Source organism: Schistocerca cancellata, chromosome 11 (genome assembly GCF_023864275.1).
Source record: "Schistocerca cancellata isolate TAMUIC-IGC-003103 chromosome 11, iqSchCanc2.1, whole genome shotgun sequence".
Taxonomy (NCBI): domain Eukaryota; kingdom Metazoa; phylum Arthropoda; class Insecta; order Orthoptera; family Acrididae; genus Schistocerca; species Schistocerca cancellata.
In genome coordinates, this window is record NC_064636.1 from 74726388 (window position 1) to 74747928 (window position 21541).

The 21541-nt window shown below is 39.2% G+C and overlaps 1 protein-coding gene across 7 annotated transcripts in view; it reads right to left on the reverse strand.

Moving 5' to 3' along the window:
* Positions 1 to 989: 989 nt before the first annotated feature.
* Positions 990 to 21541, reverse strand: part of LOC126108973 (GRB10-interacting GYF protein 2) — a 187277-nt gene continuing 166725 nt past the window's right edge. For all 7 annotated transcript variants that reach the window (XM_049914372.1, XM_049914373.1, XM_049914374.1 and 4 more), the window contains one exon: positions 990 to 2710. In XM_049914372.1, the coding sequence (XP_049770329.1) occupies positions 2585 to 2710 (126 nt within the window). In that variant the 3' untranslated portion in view covers positions 990 to 2584. The remainder of the gene's footprint in view (positions 2711 to 21541) is intronic.

Genomic DNA, 21541 nt, shown 5'->3' on the forward strand with positions numbered 1-21541 from the left:
AGCCAAGAGCAACCATAGCTTTATGAGAGCTATGTGAACTATGGACATTCAAATTCATTTCTAGAAAGAAATAAGGGGTGTGCTTTGTATTCTGGAATATTACTTACCTGTATAAATACTAATGCATTTTGCTTCAAACCAGTAAGTGTTTGGTGTCATATCACTATACAAAAGATTTGAAAATTAAACTTACTACTAATTATGATCATACAATTCTTTTTGAATTCCCCTGCAGATTATGATATGCATTTCCACATTTCAGGTAAGTTGTAACACAATACTTACCTTTGCTGCAACTATTAATTTCTAACCTGCAACCAGTGTGTGATGGCTCTAACTTCTTTTCTGGCTCTAACTTCTTTTCTGCTTAACAAAGTACGATGTGACGAACATTAAAGAATGATCTGCCACAAGGGAAGCAATTTAAGAACACCATACCAAAAAGAAAAGAAACACAGGCATTCCCAATTACAGGCTAGAAAGAACAGGAAACTTCCAAAAAGAGAATGCTCCCAAAATTTTTAATAAATATCCTATCTTTCACTGATATGAACAACGTTGATTTTCATATCTAAGATTGTACTTATACCCTCCTTTGGTAATTTATCTTAACTTCATAGTTTGATTTAACTTAGATATGGATTCATTTATTCTCCTTACCACAAAATTACTCCAGTATTTAACAGAGTAATTTACTCATCATATGATGTAAATTTTTTATCACTCTGACATCTAAGGAAATATGCAACCCACTTTTGAAGTTCATCTGTATGGAAAATCTACCTACTCATTTTTGTGAAGAATGGGTTCTGAAAACATGTCACATGTAAACTAGCTTCTTTCAAAAATATAAAACCAATCAGTAAGCGCTGCTGTACCATGAAATACATCACTCTTATATTTCACACAAACAATAATAATTTATTTTATTTCACATTAAAAATATTTCTAAATGTTATGACAGTGCACAGCTTTGAGAATAAAGCCAATTCACAGTGCCAGGAAAATATTTATGGCATCACAATCACAGAACAGGGCAATCAGATGAGGTTACATTGATGCCTCATACTGCAAAAATTTTAGACAATCATTCTGCATCAATTCAACGGAAAAAAGAAAAATAAAATAATTGTTTCATTTCTGTCAAATCTGAAAATTGCACAGAATAAGGTATTTCAAGCAATGATCCCAATGACAGATCATTTGTAATCCTGTCACTGATATAAGGAATACAACTGCATATTTCATGACAGCAATGTCTAAGTAAGGTAGGAACAGGCAATTTTGTTAGGTAAGAGACAAGCGGCATATCTCTCTTTCATTAACGATTATATCAATTTATTTGCATTAACAACATGTTCTCTATAAATATTTGCCTAGTAAGAATAATGTTGGCAAAGAATACATTCACAGGCAGTTAAGTCAATATCATGTGATTTTTTTTTATTTTTTTTTTTTGCAGTGAGTAACATTACAGGATCAGTGCCACATATTCGCAGCATTTATACCTGAGAGGAAAAAAAAAAAATTAATTCAGAATACGTTTACTTTTTATTTCTCTCTCTTTTTTTCTTCCTAATATTTGTCTGCTCTGATAAAATGGCTGATAACAAAACCAACTTAAGTGTCAAATTTTATACACAGTCATAATCACTCTTCAACAGGAAATCTCTCAACCATCACACACTTAAAAGGCACAAAACTGCATTTCAACACCTGCCCAAGAAAAATGAATTACAGACTATCGAATGCAACCTACTCTCTTTTGACAATCTTTTGGAAAATATTCAAATATCATTTCACGAATCTCAAAAACATTTTCAAAACACAAATAATACTGTTGTGCACGTAAAACATTTGCTTCAAAAAATTTAATTCGTTTGGGAGACTCATTGGAAAGTAGGGATCCAACAATTATTTTTTAAAGAAACACTCAGGGAAATACTATGGGTTTTCACTCTGAAATATGCCAAGGTAAATGAAGTTCTGTTGCCAGTCCAAATTTTGTAACTGAGTAACAACACCAGTAGTGCCTGAGAAATGACACACGCATTTCTTTTTAAATTTTTCAAAAATAAAATTATCGAAAAGTAGCAAGGTCTAATAAAAATGAGAAGAAGAAAGAAGGAGGAAGAAACAAAAATAATAATCACAGTGACTCTATTTTGTTTCAGTCAGTCGTGACAGGATTTAATAAATTAAAGACCGACACTCCGGCACATCTGCACCTTTCGAAGGAGGTGAGCTGCCGCCAGAGCTCCGACTTCCGGCAAATAGCGGTACTCGTTCTCCCGTACCCGAAAACGATAAGCGGCATCCGCGACACATTCCGCGCATTCCCGCCGACAGTCCACTCGCATTTCGGGCGCAAAGCACCGGCAACAGACAAAGCTGAGACTCAAAAACAGGAGACCGGGTCACTAAAGCACACTCGTCGTGGTGATGCAAGTCTGCAGTCGGAGCTCGGTGAACAGAGTGACACTGTACGCATAGGCGGTAGGCAGAAAGCCGCGCCAGCGCACAACCTGTTACACAGCTGCGGCACCAGGATTGTAATTCACATCGTTCCTTTCTCCCTGCACCCTCACATTCCATCTCCGAAATCCCGTTCCCCGACGTTGAGCCTGTCTTGAGCGGCAGTTACGCTGAAACCCAGGATGCGGCTGTCCACTTTGTACATTCGACTCTTCTTCGCTTTCTTCCCTTTCCCCTGGAACAGCATAAAAAGGACATTCATGAAGCACAGACTTTCTCACAAGAGAGGCATGAGGGGATGGTGTGTAGGGAGACGGTTTTTTTTTTGTGTGTGTGTGGGGGGGGGGGGGGGTAGAGAGGAAAAGTTAGGTTACGTTGGAAAGGTTAGGCACAGGCAAACATTTTTCTCAATGTAATCTCTACTAACCTTAACACATTTGGATCATATCAGTGTCAGGCATTAACTGCGTCAAACAGGCACAATGCAGTAAAGTAGTAAATTTACATACAACAAAAAATGTTAACATGATTAAGTATGTGACTCAGACATGAAGGCGGTACTTTTCTATTTAGGCTGTATTTCTTTATACAAATTCTTTGTTCCACAACTAGTCTCTGTTCTTTAAGCCATTACTGACTGTTTGAACACAGCATATAAAATATAACACAAACCAAAGAACTAGGAACAGACTAACAATTTATGCATATACAATCTAAATGAAAACGGAAACTAGTTGTGCAACAAAACAGTAGTCTAAATAAATACAGCCTAGGTGAAAATGTGACACCTCCATTTAATGGATTTGTGGCTGTGATGCTACTCTGAAGAAGATCAATTTAATGATGTAGGAAAAGAGAGATTACTACTTACGTGCTTCAAATTATTTTTGACTCACTATTATTTTTATTAAGGTAACTAATTGAAATGTAGTTTAATGCTTTGTCACGTCATTTCAATCACCATGTTAAGAAATTCATTTGATTTTTGTATTGTATTCACTATTTCTCTTTTTCATGTTGCTTGAATTTATGAATGGTCCCTTTATTAATTTAAATCTCCATCTGCAATATTTTATCCCTTTATGTTGTACGACAACTATACTCCATACAACGAAGAACACATTTTTGACATATAAATAGAATATATTGTCTTTTGTTTTTCAGTTCATACATTTTCAAACATTTAAATTTATGACAGATAAATAAAAGTAATTAAAGTCACATGGACAAAGATTCCACTCATTCTCTTCCAGACACAAGGTCCATGATTAAAGACATTCTAATAAAAATTTAAAAACGGGATTTGCGCCCACAACCTTCTGCATATCTGATACATACCTTAACCGCAACATGAAGACATGCTCTGTGTACTGTTACCATTTTTACAGCTCTAAACTATTGTGTGAAATTCTGTCTTTTTTTCCCCAAACAATTACCTGTAAAGAGGGCCCACCAGGGTGAATGGCTGCGTTTTTTTTTTTTTTTAATGCACACAAATGTAAGATGCATACAAAAACATATTTATGTTTGTCATTATGTCCTAAAAGGATACTCTTTGGTCACTCCTGATGAGCTTAAAACTTACTAATTTAGAAGAAATAGCAACAATAGTTATTAAACGAACACAGTGCTTTCCATAAAAAGCCTTTTTGCAGAATTTTCTGATGCATTATGATGTCCTTTTCTTCCTTTTTTTGTCAACTTGCACCTTTCTAACAGCACTACTATTTTACAAGCTGTTTCATTCGGGCTATTTAATGTGCACTTGTGACTTGGTTAATAGTGGAATCTAGCTTATCTACAACAGTAGTTCAGTAATTTCTTTACTAGTTTTTGCAATGAGAAGGCTCGGTTTCACAATCAGTTTTATACTCTGAGTAACAATCATATATTCCTGATTCAAGAGTTACCAAATTTGTACTACTGTGTTACTAGTACTCCTCTTTCTATTTGAACAGATCATCCCATAATGTCATCATTTATACATTTTAAGGCTGAAATACATCAACATTTTACTGTATTTCCCAAAGGAAGTATGGCTAGTTTGTGTAAGACAATTTAAACACCTCTCATATACCAACGAATGTCGATGTTTCAGCATAAGTGGGCTGGTCGCTGCACGTAGTCAGTCAACATTGTTGTAGCAATAAGTGCACTGTCAGAAGTGTGGTGTGAGCTGGGGCCTGGAAATGAGGACGGACAGCCAAATGGGATGGAAAAGAATAATGTAAGAAGTTACAGTTTAACGGAAATTGAAAGTACTGTTGGAATGTAAATATTCTGCGTACGGAAGGTAACAACCTACCAAGGCGTACAGAAGTTGAGCTGTTGAAAGGCACATAAACAACACAGAGAACTTTGACAAACTGCCTATTGGCTTCTGTCTCGGGTTCTTCGGCCAACGTTCATCTAATGATTTTTCTGATGTTTTGCCAGCACGAGTGGCTGGCATTGTCAAAGCTTCACCCTCCATTGCCCAGAGAAAAAAGGATATACATATCGCAAAAAAACACTGAAGGCAGAAACTGTAGAACTTTATACAGGTCTAACAACAGAAACACTATTCGGCTGGAGAACTAACTAACTTCCTGAAAATTGTGAAAGAAGAGGAGTGACGCTTTAACCAAAGTGGAAATGGAAACATGCAGATCCATGTTTCCAGGCTGGTACAGGAGAAGACTTAGGTATACACCCGACAACTGTGTCATTAACGTTTTCAGATGTTCATCATCATGTTTTCTCACAGCATCATTATTATATTTTGTTATGTTAGAAATAAGCAAGCAGATCGGGAAAACTAATAACTGGTTTATTACAAACTTAGCATAATGAAACAGGGCAGGCGACCACTTAAGTACTTGATGCGTGAGTGGACCACTGCCTGTCGTATTTAATCAAAATTATCTGATGTTAGAAAACTAATATTTCTGGTCTGGAGTATGTGAAATGTGATGTATTCTTAAGACTTTGTTTGCATAAAGTGTTCACCTAACTTCCAACAACAGAAAAAAAAAAAATATTCCCGCATGCCGAAAATTCCGTATCATCGTCAGAAACTGCATTTTCATAAACTGTCTGGAATTTTCACAAACTGTCTGGAATAATTTTAATAATTTGTTGCTGCACATAAACGTAAAATTGAAACATAGTCCAACTCTTCCAGAACACCTTGATGCCAGTTCTATATTTGTACACTGAATAGTTTATCTGTTGGAGCGAGTTGAATGACATTTAAGATTACATTTGTGTTCTGCGACAGACACAACACACATCGAGAACCTTCTCAATGAGGAGGGGAAGTAGTGAGAAAGAACTCCCTCATCAGAGAATATACCTCAAATTTGTTATTCATACGAAACTGAGAAATTTTTTAGAGGCTGCTGTTCTGCTCTGAGAATCTTCTCTGGAGAATGTTCTCTTTTTCATTCATAAGAGTTGCAGAAGACATCAAGCATGAAGAAATGCAATAATGTTGAAGTAGTCCATGGCAATCATAGTGCTTTCAGTTACTATCACAGGTCCCATGGACTAGGTGAATGTCCCCCAATAACATAAATACTACTCCCACCGACCTGCATCTGTGGCACAGTTCACCAACGGTACTGCCAGGATGGCAACATACCTGAACATAGCTATCTGCCCGGTTTACCAAAAAATTGATAAAACCGACCAGGTTACGCAATTACATTCATCAATGGTCGAATATCAATGATCCTGTGCCAACTGAAATCATAACTGACATTACCTTCGAGACCACATACCTACACTAGCACTGTACTGTCATCCACTCTCCCACAGATTGATACATATCCTGCTTAACAGAGGGGCAAATCTCAGATCTACAAGCTCTCTGACAAGGAGTTGACGTACGACACCTTATCTCCTCTTCACAAATCTGCCTTCTTCAATCACTCTCAGTTTTATATCATTCTTCAACAACTTTCCACAGATGCTCACCATTCATTCAATATGTAAACCACGGGTGACCTGGCAGACGTCAATACAGTAATTGAATTCTTGCTGTACCTGTCCCAGTGTGGCATCATCGACTGTGGCTGTCACTTCCCATATTCTCTCCCGGAGCTCTGCTACATCACGTGGTAGAGGCGGTACATACACCAGATCTTTAATGTGTCCCCACAGAAAAAAAGTCACATGAGTGAGATCTGGTGATTGGGGAAGCTATTTCATGAAACAGTTGTCCCCTTCTGTAGCACGGCCATGCTTGCGACTACTGCCGACTATCGGCAAATTGCCAAACTACGCTGGGGTGGTGCACACACACAAAAAAAACCACTTTCGGTGTTTCTCTTCAAAATGACATATATATGATATCTGTACAATGTTTGCTTTTTGTGCAATAAATAATTGAAAGTGTTCCCAGGCTTTATGTACACCCTGTATTAGGAAAAGTATAGATCGCTACTCACTCTAAGGATGGCCCTTAAAGTTGGGGACAGACACAACGTAAAGACTGTTACAAATTATAGCTTTTGGCCAAAGTCTTCTTCAGCAAAGAAAACACACACACACACACACACACACACACACACACACACACACACAAACAAACAAAAAAGCAGTGCTGGTGGTAGCAATTATGTATATGATATGTATGTATGTGTGTGTGTGTGTGTGTGTGTGACAATCTCTTCATTGTGCATGTCTGCAATGCAACAGCACATATTTACGGTGAGTAGCAAGCTATTCTTTTTCCTATATTGTTGACATTCTAACCAGGAGTTTCATTATATCACTGGATTCCCCCATTTAAGGCCCATATCGTCATTGAAATATTTCCCCATCGATTCTGCCCCTCTTATATACATCCCTTACTGCTTCACATGTACACAACAGCAGTAAGCAGCAATCAATCTTGTGGTTGCCAATGGTCATTTGTTTTTCTTCATCTGTGTGTCAGTGTTCACCTACAGGTCGTCTGAGGAGGACTGGTCAACATTTAGGGATATGAAAGGAATAATCATTCAAAGCAAAGTAAGTCTTTTGTAGTTCAACCCTTTCTCACCAGAATTCTTTCCGAAAGATGGAAAATTTTTCTTTACGTAGTAATGCTCTTAGGTGATTTTTTTAAAATGATTTTAGATGCAGGATTTGTACAAAAATATGTACCCGTTTTGTACACTTGGCTTCATTTTAGAGGCAAAAGTAAGTAATTACTATAAATTCTCTAAAGTAATATATGATAATTCAATAATTACAGTGCAAAATAACAACAACAATAATACACAATTACACAGTGGAATACAGTGAACCAACACGTCTGTGTATTCTGGTGGTCACGAGCTGCTGCACACTGCTACACTGACTTGGTGATATTCTCATAATAATGTCCAACAGTTGGCAGCACTTGTGTATGACATGATGAAAATAAATGTGTACCTCTGGTTTCCACTGGGAAACATACTTCTGTTGTAGGTAAGACACAGTAAAAGTTAATGTACACAATTGCAGCCAGAGGGTCTGAAAAGATTTAAGAGCACTTGTTCAATAGAAGAGATGTATTTCACCATAGTAAATATGAACAAGAGCTCATAGCTCCTAAGGTATGCAATTTACAGCCTATGCTTACTGGGCTTCTAGCTTCAGATGACCATTCCTGTAATATCTCTGAACACTGACCATTACTCCTGTACTATTTGTCAAGTTTTACTTTTACTCTTTAAATTATTTAAATTAAATATATAATGGGTATTGTACTTAAAAGTCACGGAGGGACAGCAAAAACAGGGGAGAGTGATTCTTGTTCATAGGATTAACTAGGCAAAAATGACAAGATACCACAGAGAGGCACGTGTACCCCAACTGAGACTGTTTGTTAGATAGTTTACAAGAAGAACAGCAAACTTAAGTAGGTATATTTACTTCAACCATTCCCTGGACCAACATGTCATTTTTTCCCCCTTCTTCCTTATACAGTGTATTAAAGTTAATGCAAGAAATGATTTTTCTGCACTGGTAGCCAATTCCCCCAGGGTCAAAATACTGTGTGGTATAATAAAGTGTGACATACACATTTCGGAAGCGAGGTTAAATTTGACAATCTTTGTACCGTATTTACTCGAATCTAAGACGCACTCGAATCTAAGCCGCACCCGAAAAATGAGACTCGAAATCGAGTAAAAAAATTTTCCCGAATCTAAGCCGCACCTGAAATTTGAGACTCGAAATTCAAGGGGAGAGAAAAGTTTTAGGCCGCACCTCCAAATCGAAACAAAGTTGGTCCATTGTAATACGAGACACAATTTAGGTCGAATGAATGACGATACAGCTACAGGAGTTTGGTTCGAGTCGTAAGCTTAACAGTTAAGTTTTACCAGGTAGCCATTGCTATACGTCAGGCGCTCCGTCCGTATTTATACGGGTACCCTTCCTTTTCACGTGCTTCGTCTGGTTTGAATTGATTGCTTATTTTGCTTTGATCTGATAAGTGCCGTTTTCTTTGTTATAGGTGTTAATGTCACTCTGAGCTGAAAATGCATTATCATGCATTGTTTGTCTCATTCTGATAGTGCGTGTTTACGGCCTGTCGCCGCGCGCGGCATGGCTTGCTTTTGTGCGCGCTACCGCCACTTACAATTAAAAAAAAAAGAAAAGAGAGGAATCGTCTCACTAGCGAAACAATGGCAAGAGACTGCTATTTGTTGTTACTTACACTGCTTTCTTTGATAATGATCAACAAGAAACAAATAATAGACTGCATATGATAGAATATGTTCTGAACGAGAGTTAGGCGAAAATTTTTCTCCGTTTGAAAATCTTTGCGGCCGCTTCTCTAGTACGTCAAATTCTGCACAGGATTTAGTCATCTTAGATTTAAAAATCTAATTAGTTGCCGTGCTTAATTTCTGACTGTATCACTATTAGGCATAAGAAAAATACGAATGTAAATATGACACGATACGTATATTCTTCCGCGTTTGCTGTTGTCTCACTCTAGTTTCGTAGTTTATTAGGCAGATAGGATTTAAATGAAATAGCAGCAAACACGAAAGAATACGTGGCATAATGTTTACATTCATATTATTCTTATGGTGAAGAGAATACTGCATGTGATTCACATTTCGTCAGGTTCCTATTAGCAACCACCTCTTCTCACAGGTAGTAAAAAATTCAACACGTAAAGTTGGCCATATTGACAAACATCCCAAACAGTCTTGCCAGTCGGATTTTCGTAGTACATTGAAATTTTGCTACATTCGAAGATGAACAATACGGAATTTGTATTTACTTCGTTGGATAATGTACGAAAATGCAGTGGTCGAAACTCGGGGCGGAGAAAAAAGCTCGTCTTCCACCTTCTTTTTTTTTTTTTTTTTTTTTTAATGACGCAGAGATTTTGGCGCCAGTATTTATCTCTGTGGCTACAAAGCATGCCCTTGTAGCGCTACATATATTCGACGGCAGAAGTTAGTTGTGGCGGCACCTACCAACATTTTTCAGAACTTCCGCTTGCTTTGCACTCGATTCTAAGCCGCAGGCGGTTTTTTGGATTACAAAAACCGGAAAAAAAGTGCGGCTTAGATTCGAGTAAATACGGTATGTCTGCATGTTTGATTGACAAAAATGTGGGTAGAAAAGAGTGAATATGACAAACAAGTCTGATCAGTATTGGTGGCTTAAAAGAAGGTGTGTGATGGGATAATGCACAGTGACAATTTTGCTAACAGCATCATTCTGCCTGTAGCATGCATTTCTAGGTACAAATAAAACATTCTGTGTTGATTTTCATGTCAGTTTAGGTAAAGATGTGCTACACAGCTAATGCAGTGTTCATATGAGTGGCATAAAAGCAAACACAAGAAGCATCACATTAAGAAGGTACAGTGATACTTTTCCAGGCATATAAATTCTACGAGGGTTGAATGAAAAGTAATGCCTCTACCTTCGTTAATTGGGTTTGGATGGGAATATGAATATTTTAATAAATCTAATGCAGAAATAATCCTTAGAATGTGATCTTTAATTACCAATATTGACTTTTCGACATTATCACTAGCAAATTGGATATATTTCTGCCAACGATGAACAAGTTTTCTGAAACCGTCACGGAAGAAGTAGACACTGTTTCCGCAGCCACTGTCTCTCAGTTTTCTCAACGTCTTCATCAAAAGCATAATGATGTCCCTGCAGATCGTCTTTCATTATCGGGAACAGATGGAAGTCAGATGGTGCTAACTCTGGACTGTATGGACGTGTGCGCTTTCATTTCAGGAGTCAGCATCTGTGGTACCCATCGTGCACAGTTCTCCCGATAGCCAAGCAAAGCAATAATGTGACACCCATGTTCTTGTGAAATGTCGCTTGTGCTTGCAATTTCTTTTTGACTGATACGACGGTCATCCTGAATCAATCTGTCAACATTTGCTTGTGAAACTTTGTGGTTGCTGTCACAGGACTTCCAACTCTTTGTTTGTCGCGCAGCTCAGATCAACATCTTTAAACTTACTCGCCCAATGACGCACAGTACTCACATCAACACAATCACCATAAACTACTTTCATCCTCTGATGAATCTCCTTTGAGGTGACACCTTCTGCTGTCAAGAATTCAATGACTGCATGTTGCTTAAATCACATTGACTGACTGTCTATGCAGGGTTCTATACTTTACACTGTAACAACACAACTGTTCAATGCTAAGGATTCTGGTCAACTGAGCTGTAGAGAAGAGGTTAAGGATCAAGCCAGTACCTGCCGCATACCAATGCTGCGAACTGTTGAAGAGTTACGAAACCGGAGGCATTACTTTTCAGTCAACCCTCGTATTAGGGAGAGGCAGAAGTAGGAACAGTCACACAGTCACTCTGGCAGTGCCAGTTACCTGGATAGGTAACCCTGGAGCACAAAAAATCTGACAGACAGAGTGCGCACTAGTAACTGCAAACTATGCTCTATCTCTCTGCGCTGAACCCATCACCTCCTTCTGGGCTCACCAATGGCTTACTGTGGACCCAAGATTGCACAGATAACCAAAAAATACAGATCTCCAAATAAATATGTTTTCATTAAAAATATATTTACTGTGCTTACAAAACAAGCTATATGCCACAGCTGAAAGCCTACTGTATCGAATACTAGCTGACAACTTATACACAAATTTACGTTATAAGCATTAGGTTATTTTTTTTCCATTCTTGTGTTTCTTCACCCCCCCCCCCCCCCAAAAAGTTCTTTCCCTTTTATTTTAAGAAGAATTTTAAGACCTATTTTGTTGAGACTGAAGATGAGGAATCTGTGTCGTCGTATCCGAAAGGTTGCACGTCACTGCGTGTTGTTTTTTACTGGTTATGCATGTTTGCGACTGCTATCATACTCCAGAAGGAAATTTTCACATTGCAATGGAGTGTGCACTAATACGAAACTTCCTGGCAGAATAAAACTGTGTTCTAGAACGAGAACTTGAACTCGGGACCTTTGCTTTTGTGGGGAAATGCTCTACTGACTTAAGTTACACAAGCACAACTCGTGACTTGACCTCACAGCTTCACTTCCACCAGTACCTCATCACCTACCTTCCAAACTTCACAGTAGTTTTCCTGTGGAACTTGCAGGACAAGCACTCCTGGAAGAAAAGATACTGCGGAGATATGTTTTAGCCACACCCTATCACCTTAATATTTTTCATAGCCCTTTGACACTAAGATAGGAAGTGTCTAATTCCTAAGAAAAATGAACATTATTCAGGAAATCTGAACCTATGCTTAACTTCAACAAGTTCAAACTCATGTCTGAAATGAACTCATCACTCCGTTACAGAATAAAATGTCATTCCAGAAAGAACCCCTAGGCTGTGGCTAAGCCATGTCTCCACAATATCCTTTCTCCCAGGAGCGCTAGTGCCGCAAGTTCCGCAGGAGAACTTCTGTAACATTTAGAAAGTAGAAGACGAGACTCTGGAGAAGGAAAAGCTGAGAGACCAGCTCATGAGTCATGCCTGGGTAACCGAGTTGGTACAGCATTTGCATGCGAAAAGCAAATACCCAGAGTTCGCATTTCGCTTCGGGACACAGATTCAATCTACCAGGATGTTTCATACGAGTCCACACCCCGCTGCAGAAAGTTTCATTCTGAAATGTGAGAGCAGTCATGCACGCGCAGAAGCAGTAATAAACAACACATATTGACATGACGCAATTTGTCTGCCACTGTGGCACAGATTCCTTGTCTTCAATTTCAATAAAATATGACTGAAAATTCTTTAAAAAGGGGTGGGGTTGGGGGGCAGGGGGGGGGGGGGGTGTGAGGAATGTGTGTGAAGAAACAACAAATTCGTAAAAATACAGACCACCTTAATAAACACACTGCACTTCATTATCACTTACTTTCAGTTCACTTTTGGGAAATAACAGTTTTTTTCCCCAAGGACAGGTCTCATTTTCTATAAAATCAAAACATTGATATTATCAAATGATTTTTGCCCTGCATACTTCTAAAGCAGATATACAAATTTTATTGTCTGCATGCACAATAATGGGTTCCTCGACCGTCCCAGCACTGCTGTGTGTCACTTAGCTGCTTAAATCCTGGTTTATACGTCTCACAGTTTGACCACTTGCAGGTGTTTTCATCATGTAGATCTTCACAACCAGAAATTTGTACTCCAAATGAAATATTCTTTCTAATTAGACAGAATACTTTAGCCTTTGTTTTCTATTTTTTATGTAAATTTACCTTTTCTACACTACTGATTTGTCTCTAATTAAGATTTTTGCTCTTGTAAACTGTTTCTTGATGAGAGCTTGTGTCTGAGATATGCGTACAGATATTTCAAAATTATGTGCTTTTAGCAAATGCAAGCATCACCTGCAAAGAACAGTCACTATCACAGCTCACATATCATTTGATTCATTTGGCTGATTCTGGTCATCAGAAGATGGCACTCTCAGATTTTCATTGCCCTAGAGCTAATATGTTGGAGGTTCGAAGCACCTCTCAGCACTACTATTTGTGTTCACCACATATATGTTGTCACGATGGCAACAAATGTTTAAGAGACTCATTCACAATGATAAAAAGTAGTTAAATAATCAAATAATGTGTGACCTGTGGTGGTTCATTTGGACATTAATTTATATACTATTAAGTATAGTTTATGTACCGACTTTTGTAAATGATCTTCCGACTCTGGAATAATTACTTAGTATTATTCTCCTATTGGGCACATGAAAATTCTGGAGTAAATTGAGTAAGGATGTTCCTCTTGTAAGGCTAGGACAATTTTTCTTCTTGTCAATGGAGGAACAAGGAAAAAAATATATAAAAAAAATTAGAAGATTGCAAATGTAAGCTTTCACAGCCAGGTATGTCAAACTTATTAAAATATTTCGGGCTATTATGCCGAGTTGGAAGAATTTCCTTGTTGGAAACCTGCTGAGAACATCTTCAAGTGGGGTTGTAGCTTTGTACACCCCAGCTCGCTACAGACAGAAGAAAAATTCTATTCCTGCAGAGATGTGACACGACATGTTTGGAAACATGCACACAATTGGTTTTTATCAGTTGCTGTCCCCTGTTATTGCTAACATCATCTGATGGTAGACTAGTACACATCATATTAAGCAACAGAATCCAGACACTAATCAGTTTCACATCCTCCCCCTCCTGATTAAAATTATTTGGCTGCTGAGTAACCTCTATAGCCTGTTTGTACAGCAAGCCATAGTAGGCTGCTTGTGGCTGTCAATACCAGAGTCCTATCAAACCAATCCTGTGGTCCCCTGGCTTCAAAGCATGTTCAGCAACAGCTGATCTGTCTTTTTCTACCCTTCTAACAGTTGATTTTGAGTTCTTCTAGTCATTTTTCAACCTTTTGTAAGTAGTATCCACTAACACATTTTCACAACTACACAGTATCCTGTAAGTTCCTGACTTTTCCAACGATTTGTGAGCCTCCTTTCACCAACTTCAGGTATTAGGTATCTCAACGTGGGTTTGTTGATTACAGCAATATTCTGTCTACTAACAGATCCAGAAGCTGCAAGAACACCTAAGGTCGGCCAAGGTGTTTGTAAACAAGAATTTAGAGGATACAGTGTAGTTGTGGAGATATGAATGTGTGTACTAATACAAGAACAGTTGACAAACAAGTAGAAGACAAGGGCTACTGTAGAAGAGGATAAAAAGAAAGACCAGCTGTTGCAGATCATGCTTTGCAGCCATGACATAATTAGATTTGATTTGATAAGACTCTAGCACTGGCAGCCCTAAGCGGGTACTATGAAGGCTGTACAGAGGCCATGTAGATTACTAAACACACACAAACACACACACACACACACACACACAACACACACACACACACACACACACAATTTTAATTGTAAGGAGTTGTGTGTGAAATTAAATGGTATCTGCCCGCATCACATTTCTGCATGGGAGCATGCAGGAATGAAATTTTACTTCAGCTGGCAGCTAAATAGGGTGTGCATCAGACTTTTACAAGCTACAATCTGCTTGATGATGATATCTGCAGACAATGATGAAATACTGCATTTCAAAAGAAAATTTATGAGACCACACAGCAAATTGTAGTAAGTGTGAAAAATTTGATGGTTTGATTTCATGGGAAAATATAACCATGCATCACACCAATGATAAATTCCACAACAGCTAGCACAAAACAAAATACCAATTTAAATCTCCAGCTTTCATTAGCAATGATTACGCTGTATGATATTCTTTATTTTGTGGTATGTCTAAGCATGTTTGATCACTGTTAATGACAACAAACCTATAATATTTGAAATGTTCTCCGGTGTCCAGCAGGCACAGTCATCTTCGTAACAAAATATTTGGACAGCATACCTTGTCGTCATCTTCAGGTGATACCAGAAGAAAGAGCATCTTTGCTACAACCTATCTCTCTCTCATACTGTGATAGTTCCCCACCTCCATGCCCACTTCCTGGTCACACAACATGTCAGGTAGAGGGGTGGGGAATGGCATTACTGAAGGGTGGGCACGACCCCCCGACTCTCAGTGCTTCTGTACCCCCGTTGGGGGTGGAAGCAGCTCTCGGCCAACAGAGTGATTTTAATTGGCTGAGTGCTACGTCCCAAGCTTTGCTTAGGATGTAGCCACTGTGCCTTTTGATCACCCCATTGGCCACTTTTATTTCGATAGGCTCTTCAGAACACAATCCCAAAATGACAAAGTCTGTCTTAACATTTACCTATTAGGTATGATGAAAGACAACTTGGGGCTCAATAAACCAGGTTTTACAGCATTCCATGTAAATGCAGTAAAAGACACACATCAGACAGACTGTGCACAATCTAAGAAAGGTTTTAAGTCACACTGAACTTTAGCAAACAAACAAAATCTGCGGTTGCAAAACATTACAGAGTGTCAGGGGACTCAAAATAGTATGAAGAAACAAAAGTGTGAAGAGAGACATTGTCATTTTGGGACTGTGTTTTGAAGGAATCTATGGAAATACATGTGGATTACAGGCTGATCACACAGTGGCTACACCCCAAGCAAGCTTGTGACCCTGCACTCAGCCAACTAAAACACAACGTTTACTGAGAGCCACTTCTGTTCTCAATGGGGGCTACACAAGCACTGAGGGACCAGAATTCGTGATCAGCCTTAGGCAATGTGTTGCCCCCACCATTCCAGGAGACATGTCATGGGCCCAAGTAGTGGGGGAAGGTATGAGGAGCAATCACAGTATAAACGAGGCAAGGTGTAGCGAGGATGCTCATTCTACAGTTATCACCTAAAGATGACGGCAAGGTATGCTGCCAATTATTGTGTTACAAAGATGACTGAATCCGGCTGGACACCTGAGAACAGTACAAACATTCACCAGGAAAGCTTAAGATCATTTGTTATGGCCTAAGGAGCCTGAAAAGTCAACTGCATAAATTAGCAGGCAATTGTCAGGGCATATTACACATATTATAATTCACAGATAAAATATATAATCATTTTTTGGGTTGACTCTCCTTAAGCACACAGTACTTTCTGAGTTCTAAAGGAGAGCTGTCAGAATCATTACTGGAAGAGCATTAGACATTCAAACGGGCATTTGTTTAAGATACACACATCAAAAAAGTTTTGCATCACCTTGTTCCAAGAGTTCTGGTACCTGTACAGAAAATTGGAATAGAGATCAACATAAACATCATTTTCGCCCTTTTTATTGTTCATGAATACCACACATTGTATATTGTACCACCATACAGCGAGACCTTCAGCGGTGGTGGTCCAGGCTGCTGTACACACTGATACCTGTAATACCAGTAGCACGTCCTCTTGCATTGATGCATGCCTGTATTCATTGTGGCATATTATCCAGAAGTTCATAAAGGCACTGTTGGTCAGACTGCCCACTCCTCAACGGCGATTCGGCATAGATTTCCTCAGAGTGGTTGGTGGTTTCAAGTCATCCATAAACAGCCCTTTTCAATCTATCCCAGGCATGTCCGATACGTTCCGTCTGGAGAACGTGCTGGCCACTCTAGTCGAGCAATGTCGTTATCCTGAAGGAAGTCATCTCACAAGATGTGTACGATGGGAGTGCAAACTGTCATCTGTGAAGACTAATCCTTTGGCAATATGCTGCCAATATGGTCACTATTGGTCAGATGATGGCATTTATGTATCGCACGGCCGTTATGGCACCTCCATGACCACCAGCGGCGTATGTCGGCTCCACATACTGCCACCCCAAAACAGCAGGGAACCTTCACCTTGCTGCAACCGCTGGATAGTGTGTCTAAGGTGTTTAGCCTGACCAGCTTGGCCTCCAAACACGTCTCTGACGACTGTCTGCTTGAAAGCATATGCGGACACTCAATCGGTGAAGAGAACACGATGCCAATCCTGAGCGGTCCATTCGGCATGCTGTTGGGATCATCTGTACTGCGATGCACGGTGTCGTGGTTGCAAAGATGGACCTCGCCATGGGCGTCGGGAGTGAAGTTGCGTATCATGCAGCCTATTGCGCACAGTTTGAGTCTTAACACGACGTCCTGTGGCTGCACGAAAAGCATTATTCAACATGGTAGCGTTTCTGTCAGAATTCCTCTGGGCCATAATCCTTACGTAAGGGTCATCCACTGCAGTAGTAGCCCTTGGGCGGCCTGAGTTAGGCATGTCATCAACAGTTCCTGTCTCTCTGTATCTCCTCCATGTACGAACAACATCGCTTTGGTTCACTCCGACACACCTGGACACTTACCGTGTTAAAGAGCCCTTTCTGGCACAAAGTAACAACGCGGATGCGATTGAACCGCAGTATTGACCTACAGACAACGTGAGCTGTGTACATCCTTCCCAGTGGAATGACTGTCGGCTGTCAGACCCTCTCCGTCTAATAGGCGCTGCTCATGCATGGTTGTTTACATCTTTGGGCAGGTTTAGTGACATCTCTGAACAGTCAAAGGGACTGTGTCTTTGATACAATATACACAGTTAACGTCCATCTTCAGGAGTTCTGGGAACTGGAGTAATGCAAAACTTATTTTGATGTGTGTATTAAACACACTATTATTGTCCTGTGTGTACATCTTGGAAAATTTACTGTTAGTAAAGAAACATGCAACTATTAAGCCGAATATGAAACTTAATTTAGTTATTAACAAGCACTTCATAAAGAGACTCTTCATGTTACACCTGCAAACACTAGCAAAGCCAAAAAAGAACATATAGGAAGTGGATAAAACAGTACAACAAATTAACACTATAAAATCTATCACAAATGTAAAAAAAGGTTATACCTACAGCACCACTCCCTCTAGTCAGTAAAATTTTACTCTGATCATATTTTTACATTAACATATATATCAATTCACAATGCATAAACTAAATACCAAGCTTGCACACTCCTGTGGCTGTGGTGAAACTGTTAGTAATTATTGAGACTAGTTGCCTAAGCTGATAACTGGGGGTAGGAGGTACGGAATGGAGCAGAGGGGGGAGCAGGAAAGAGGCAAGTCTTTGGACAGATGAATATGTGGCCAAACCACGAGATGAAGGAAGTACTGAGCGTAGTGCAAAAAGTGGAAGAGGGTGTAAAAGGAGAAGGTGGAGGGGATATGGGAGAGGGAGGAGGGGGAGGGGAAGAGGGGGAGGAGAGAGAGGGGGGGGGGAGAGATCCCGTGTGGGGGGATGGGGTGGGGGGAGTGCTTGATGAATGCTGTCCATGATCTGGTTGGGGAAGGGCGGTGTGCTATATGTAATCTGTATTGTCGTGGCCACAGGATTGTCCATTTCATTGTGTGTATGGTTGTGCACATGAATGTGTGTACTTTTGCTAGAAAAAGAGAACTTGAAAGCTAGTGTGAATGCTGTTTACTGTTAAAAGTGTGCTCCATGCATTGGTCCACTATAGGTGCGTGCCTGCCTTTCCCTTACTTTACGTCCAGTTTCTAGTGTTTCGACAACCTCGTTAAGTTTTCACGACAGTAACTTTCAGTTCCTGAACCGAAAATTGGGAGTACCGTTAGCGACTAAGCGAAGGAAAAAACACAATATCTTACGTGGCTGGTAGACGATATCTCCAGTCACAGTTCAATGAAGGTTGAGAACCAGTTATGAGAAATAGATACAATTGTTTTAAAATATAGTTACAGCTGAAAAGAAGAACTGCAGCAGGCGACCTACAACTTCTGCAGAGATTTTCGAAAGCATCCAGACAAGTGTTCACTCGATCAAGATCCAAACCAGTGAGACAAGCCCTACGAACAGAATATCGCACACAATTTTCAACACATGACCAGGAGTCTTCGTATGAAGAATTTTGGTACTGGTGGTCTCCAGCCACCAAGATTTTCCAACTGTTGTAGGTGTCACCTCTCAAATGCTGAAAATAGTATAGTGTGACAGATGTGTTTGGATATTTTGTGTGTCAGAACTGGTGCTCACATTACGTGCCTTAAATGATAACACACATGATTGAAAACTTTACTATTGTGAGTAGGCATGTGCACAATAGTGAAATTCCTTGCATGACTATCACAGGTTTTGATGGAATTTTGTGAGAACATTCACACATCTTCACAATGAGCATACACAGTTTCAGTTTTGCTAATGTAATACTTGCAGATATGTACAATAGTAATTTGTTTTGTCCAGTAGTGCAGCTTTCAACACACACCCTTGAGTTTTCAGGAACTTTTGATGTGTATCTCTGGCAATATTTTCTTGAAAGAAATCAAACTTGGTCACCTTTTACAACTTTTTGCACTATCTTGTGTGAAATGATAAAAAAGAGACTTCTTCAGCAATCTTCATTTGGATAATTTGAATAATTTGAAGTAATACAATATAAAATTTCATTCTGCTGTTGCTTTCCAACAGTTTACAAGTTGACAATTTCTGCCACCCCTCCAAAAATCAGTATATTTAGAACATTTTACAAAAAAGATTAAGTTCTTCTGCAAACTCTTTTAAACCATTTTCACTACAACCCACCTAAAACACTAGTTTTGTTTTGCGATGTGAACATATCAAGCCTTGAAAAACTACAACGAGGTGGAGGGGTATTGCCAATGCGCCCTTATTCCACTGGTACTCAAATCTGACTTTTTATTATGTTCTACAATTGTTTAGTACTCTATGGGGAATGTAATATAAAAAGTCCAGGTGACAAGAATGAGATATAGTCTGAACTCAAGAAAAGGGTGCCTTTTCTTGTGTCATGTTTCATTGTGACTTATTTCAGCCTGTTCTTATGCTATAACTACAAAATTAAACATGGTATAGATTTCAAAATTTAACTGTGCACTTCCAAGGCACTGGAGAACATGGTAGTAAAATTATTGCATAAAAACTGCAAAACATGTATAAACTACCTTCAAGTTAAACACAACTGTCACACTGTGTAAATTTTGGTCAAGTTCATAGCAATGTGGCTGACATTTTTTGGAGAGTATTTCTGTACGTTTTTTATGTGCAGTGCTACTGATGTGCTAGTTTAATTTCACTTTAAAGTATAACATATTTTGTGTTTGCATCACATGCAATTTATGTGGAATATTGGTATACTGATGAAAAATTGTATAAACATGTTGCTATGGTCCATGGTGGTTTAAACACTACTGGTTTCTTTTAAAGTGAGAAAACCAGTTTCCCCATTGCCACAGGGATCATGCCTGATAGTTGTGCATAGCAGCTATGTGTGGGTTTCTTTACCACAGGTTCCCAAGCCTGATGATACATTTAAGTTTCAGAGGCCAAAGCTAGAAGAGGTCTCTCTTAGGATCTTAATCTTATGTTTGCTTCAAACTACTTGATTTTTTTATATGTTTCCTAAATTTGCTGTTGAATATTACGAGGAAAACTGTACCGCCAGCCAGACAATGGGATAACTGCAGCAATGTGCTGTTCTGGAACCTGCACCTGCCATTCCTTTATGGCCAGTAAAATGAATTTTCTGGGCCATATGAAGCTTATTATGCCATCCTTCTGCTCAGCAGAAGTCTCACAGATATTTCCAATCAACCACCCTTTTCATGAATATATGCAGTATATTCTTCTTGTTCTTCTTGTTGGAGGTCCAGTGTTGGCATATCTTCTTCACTACTATCATTAATTTTGAGTACAACTCTGCTGACCTGAATTATTGCTTCATCCATTAGCAAAAAGCCATTAAATTTGCTTTCATTTGCAAAGAAGAAATCAAACGAAGTGAAGTGTTACATGGAGAGAGGTGTGGAAATGTCTATGCTCAAGCAGAAACTAGGGAAAACCCATCATTTTTTGCCAACTGATGAAACAATTCAGCAGAGGTTTCTGTCCAAAATTTGAAACAGTAGTGATGGAGATATATTAACACTATACCTCCAGTCAGAACGGTATACTGCATACATTTATGAAAGAGTGTTGGACTGGAATATATCTGAGAGACTTTGACTGAGAAGCCTGGTGCTTTAATGAGCTTCATATGGCCCAGCCAGTTTACTTGGCCACAAGGAGTGATGAGTGCAAGATTCCAGAACAGCACATTACTGCAGTTACTTCAGCAACATCATTGACATTGTCTGGCCATCAGTATGGTTTTCCTCGTGATATTCAACAGCAAATTAATGAAACCTGTA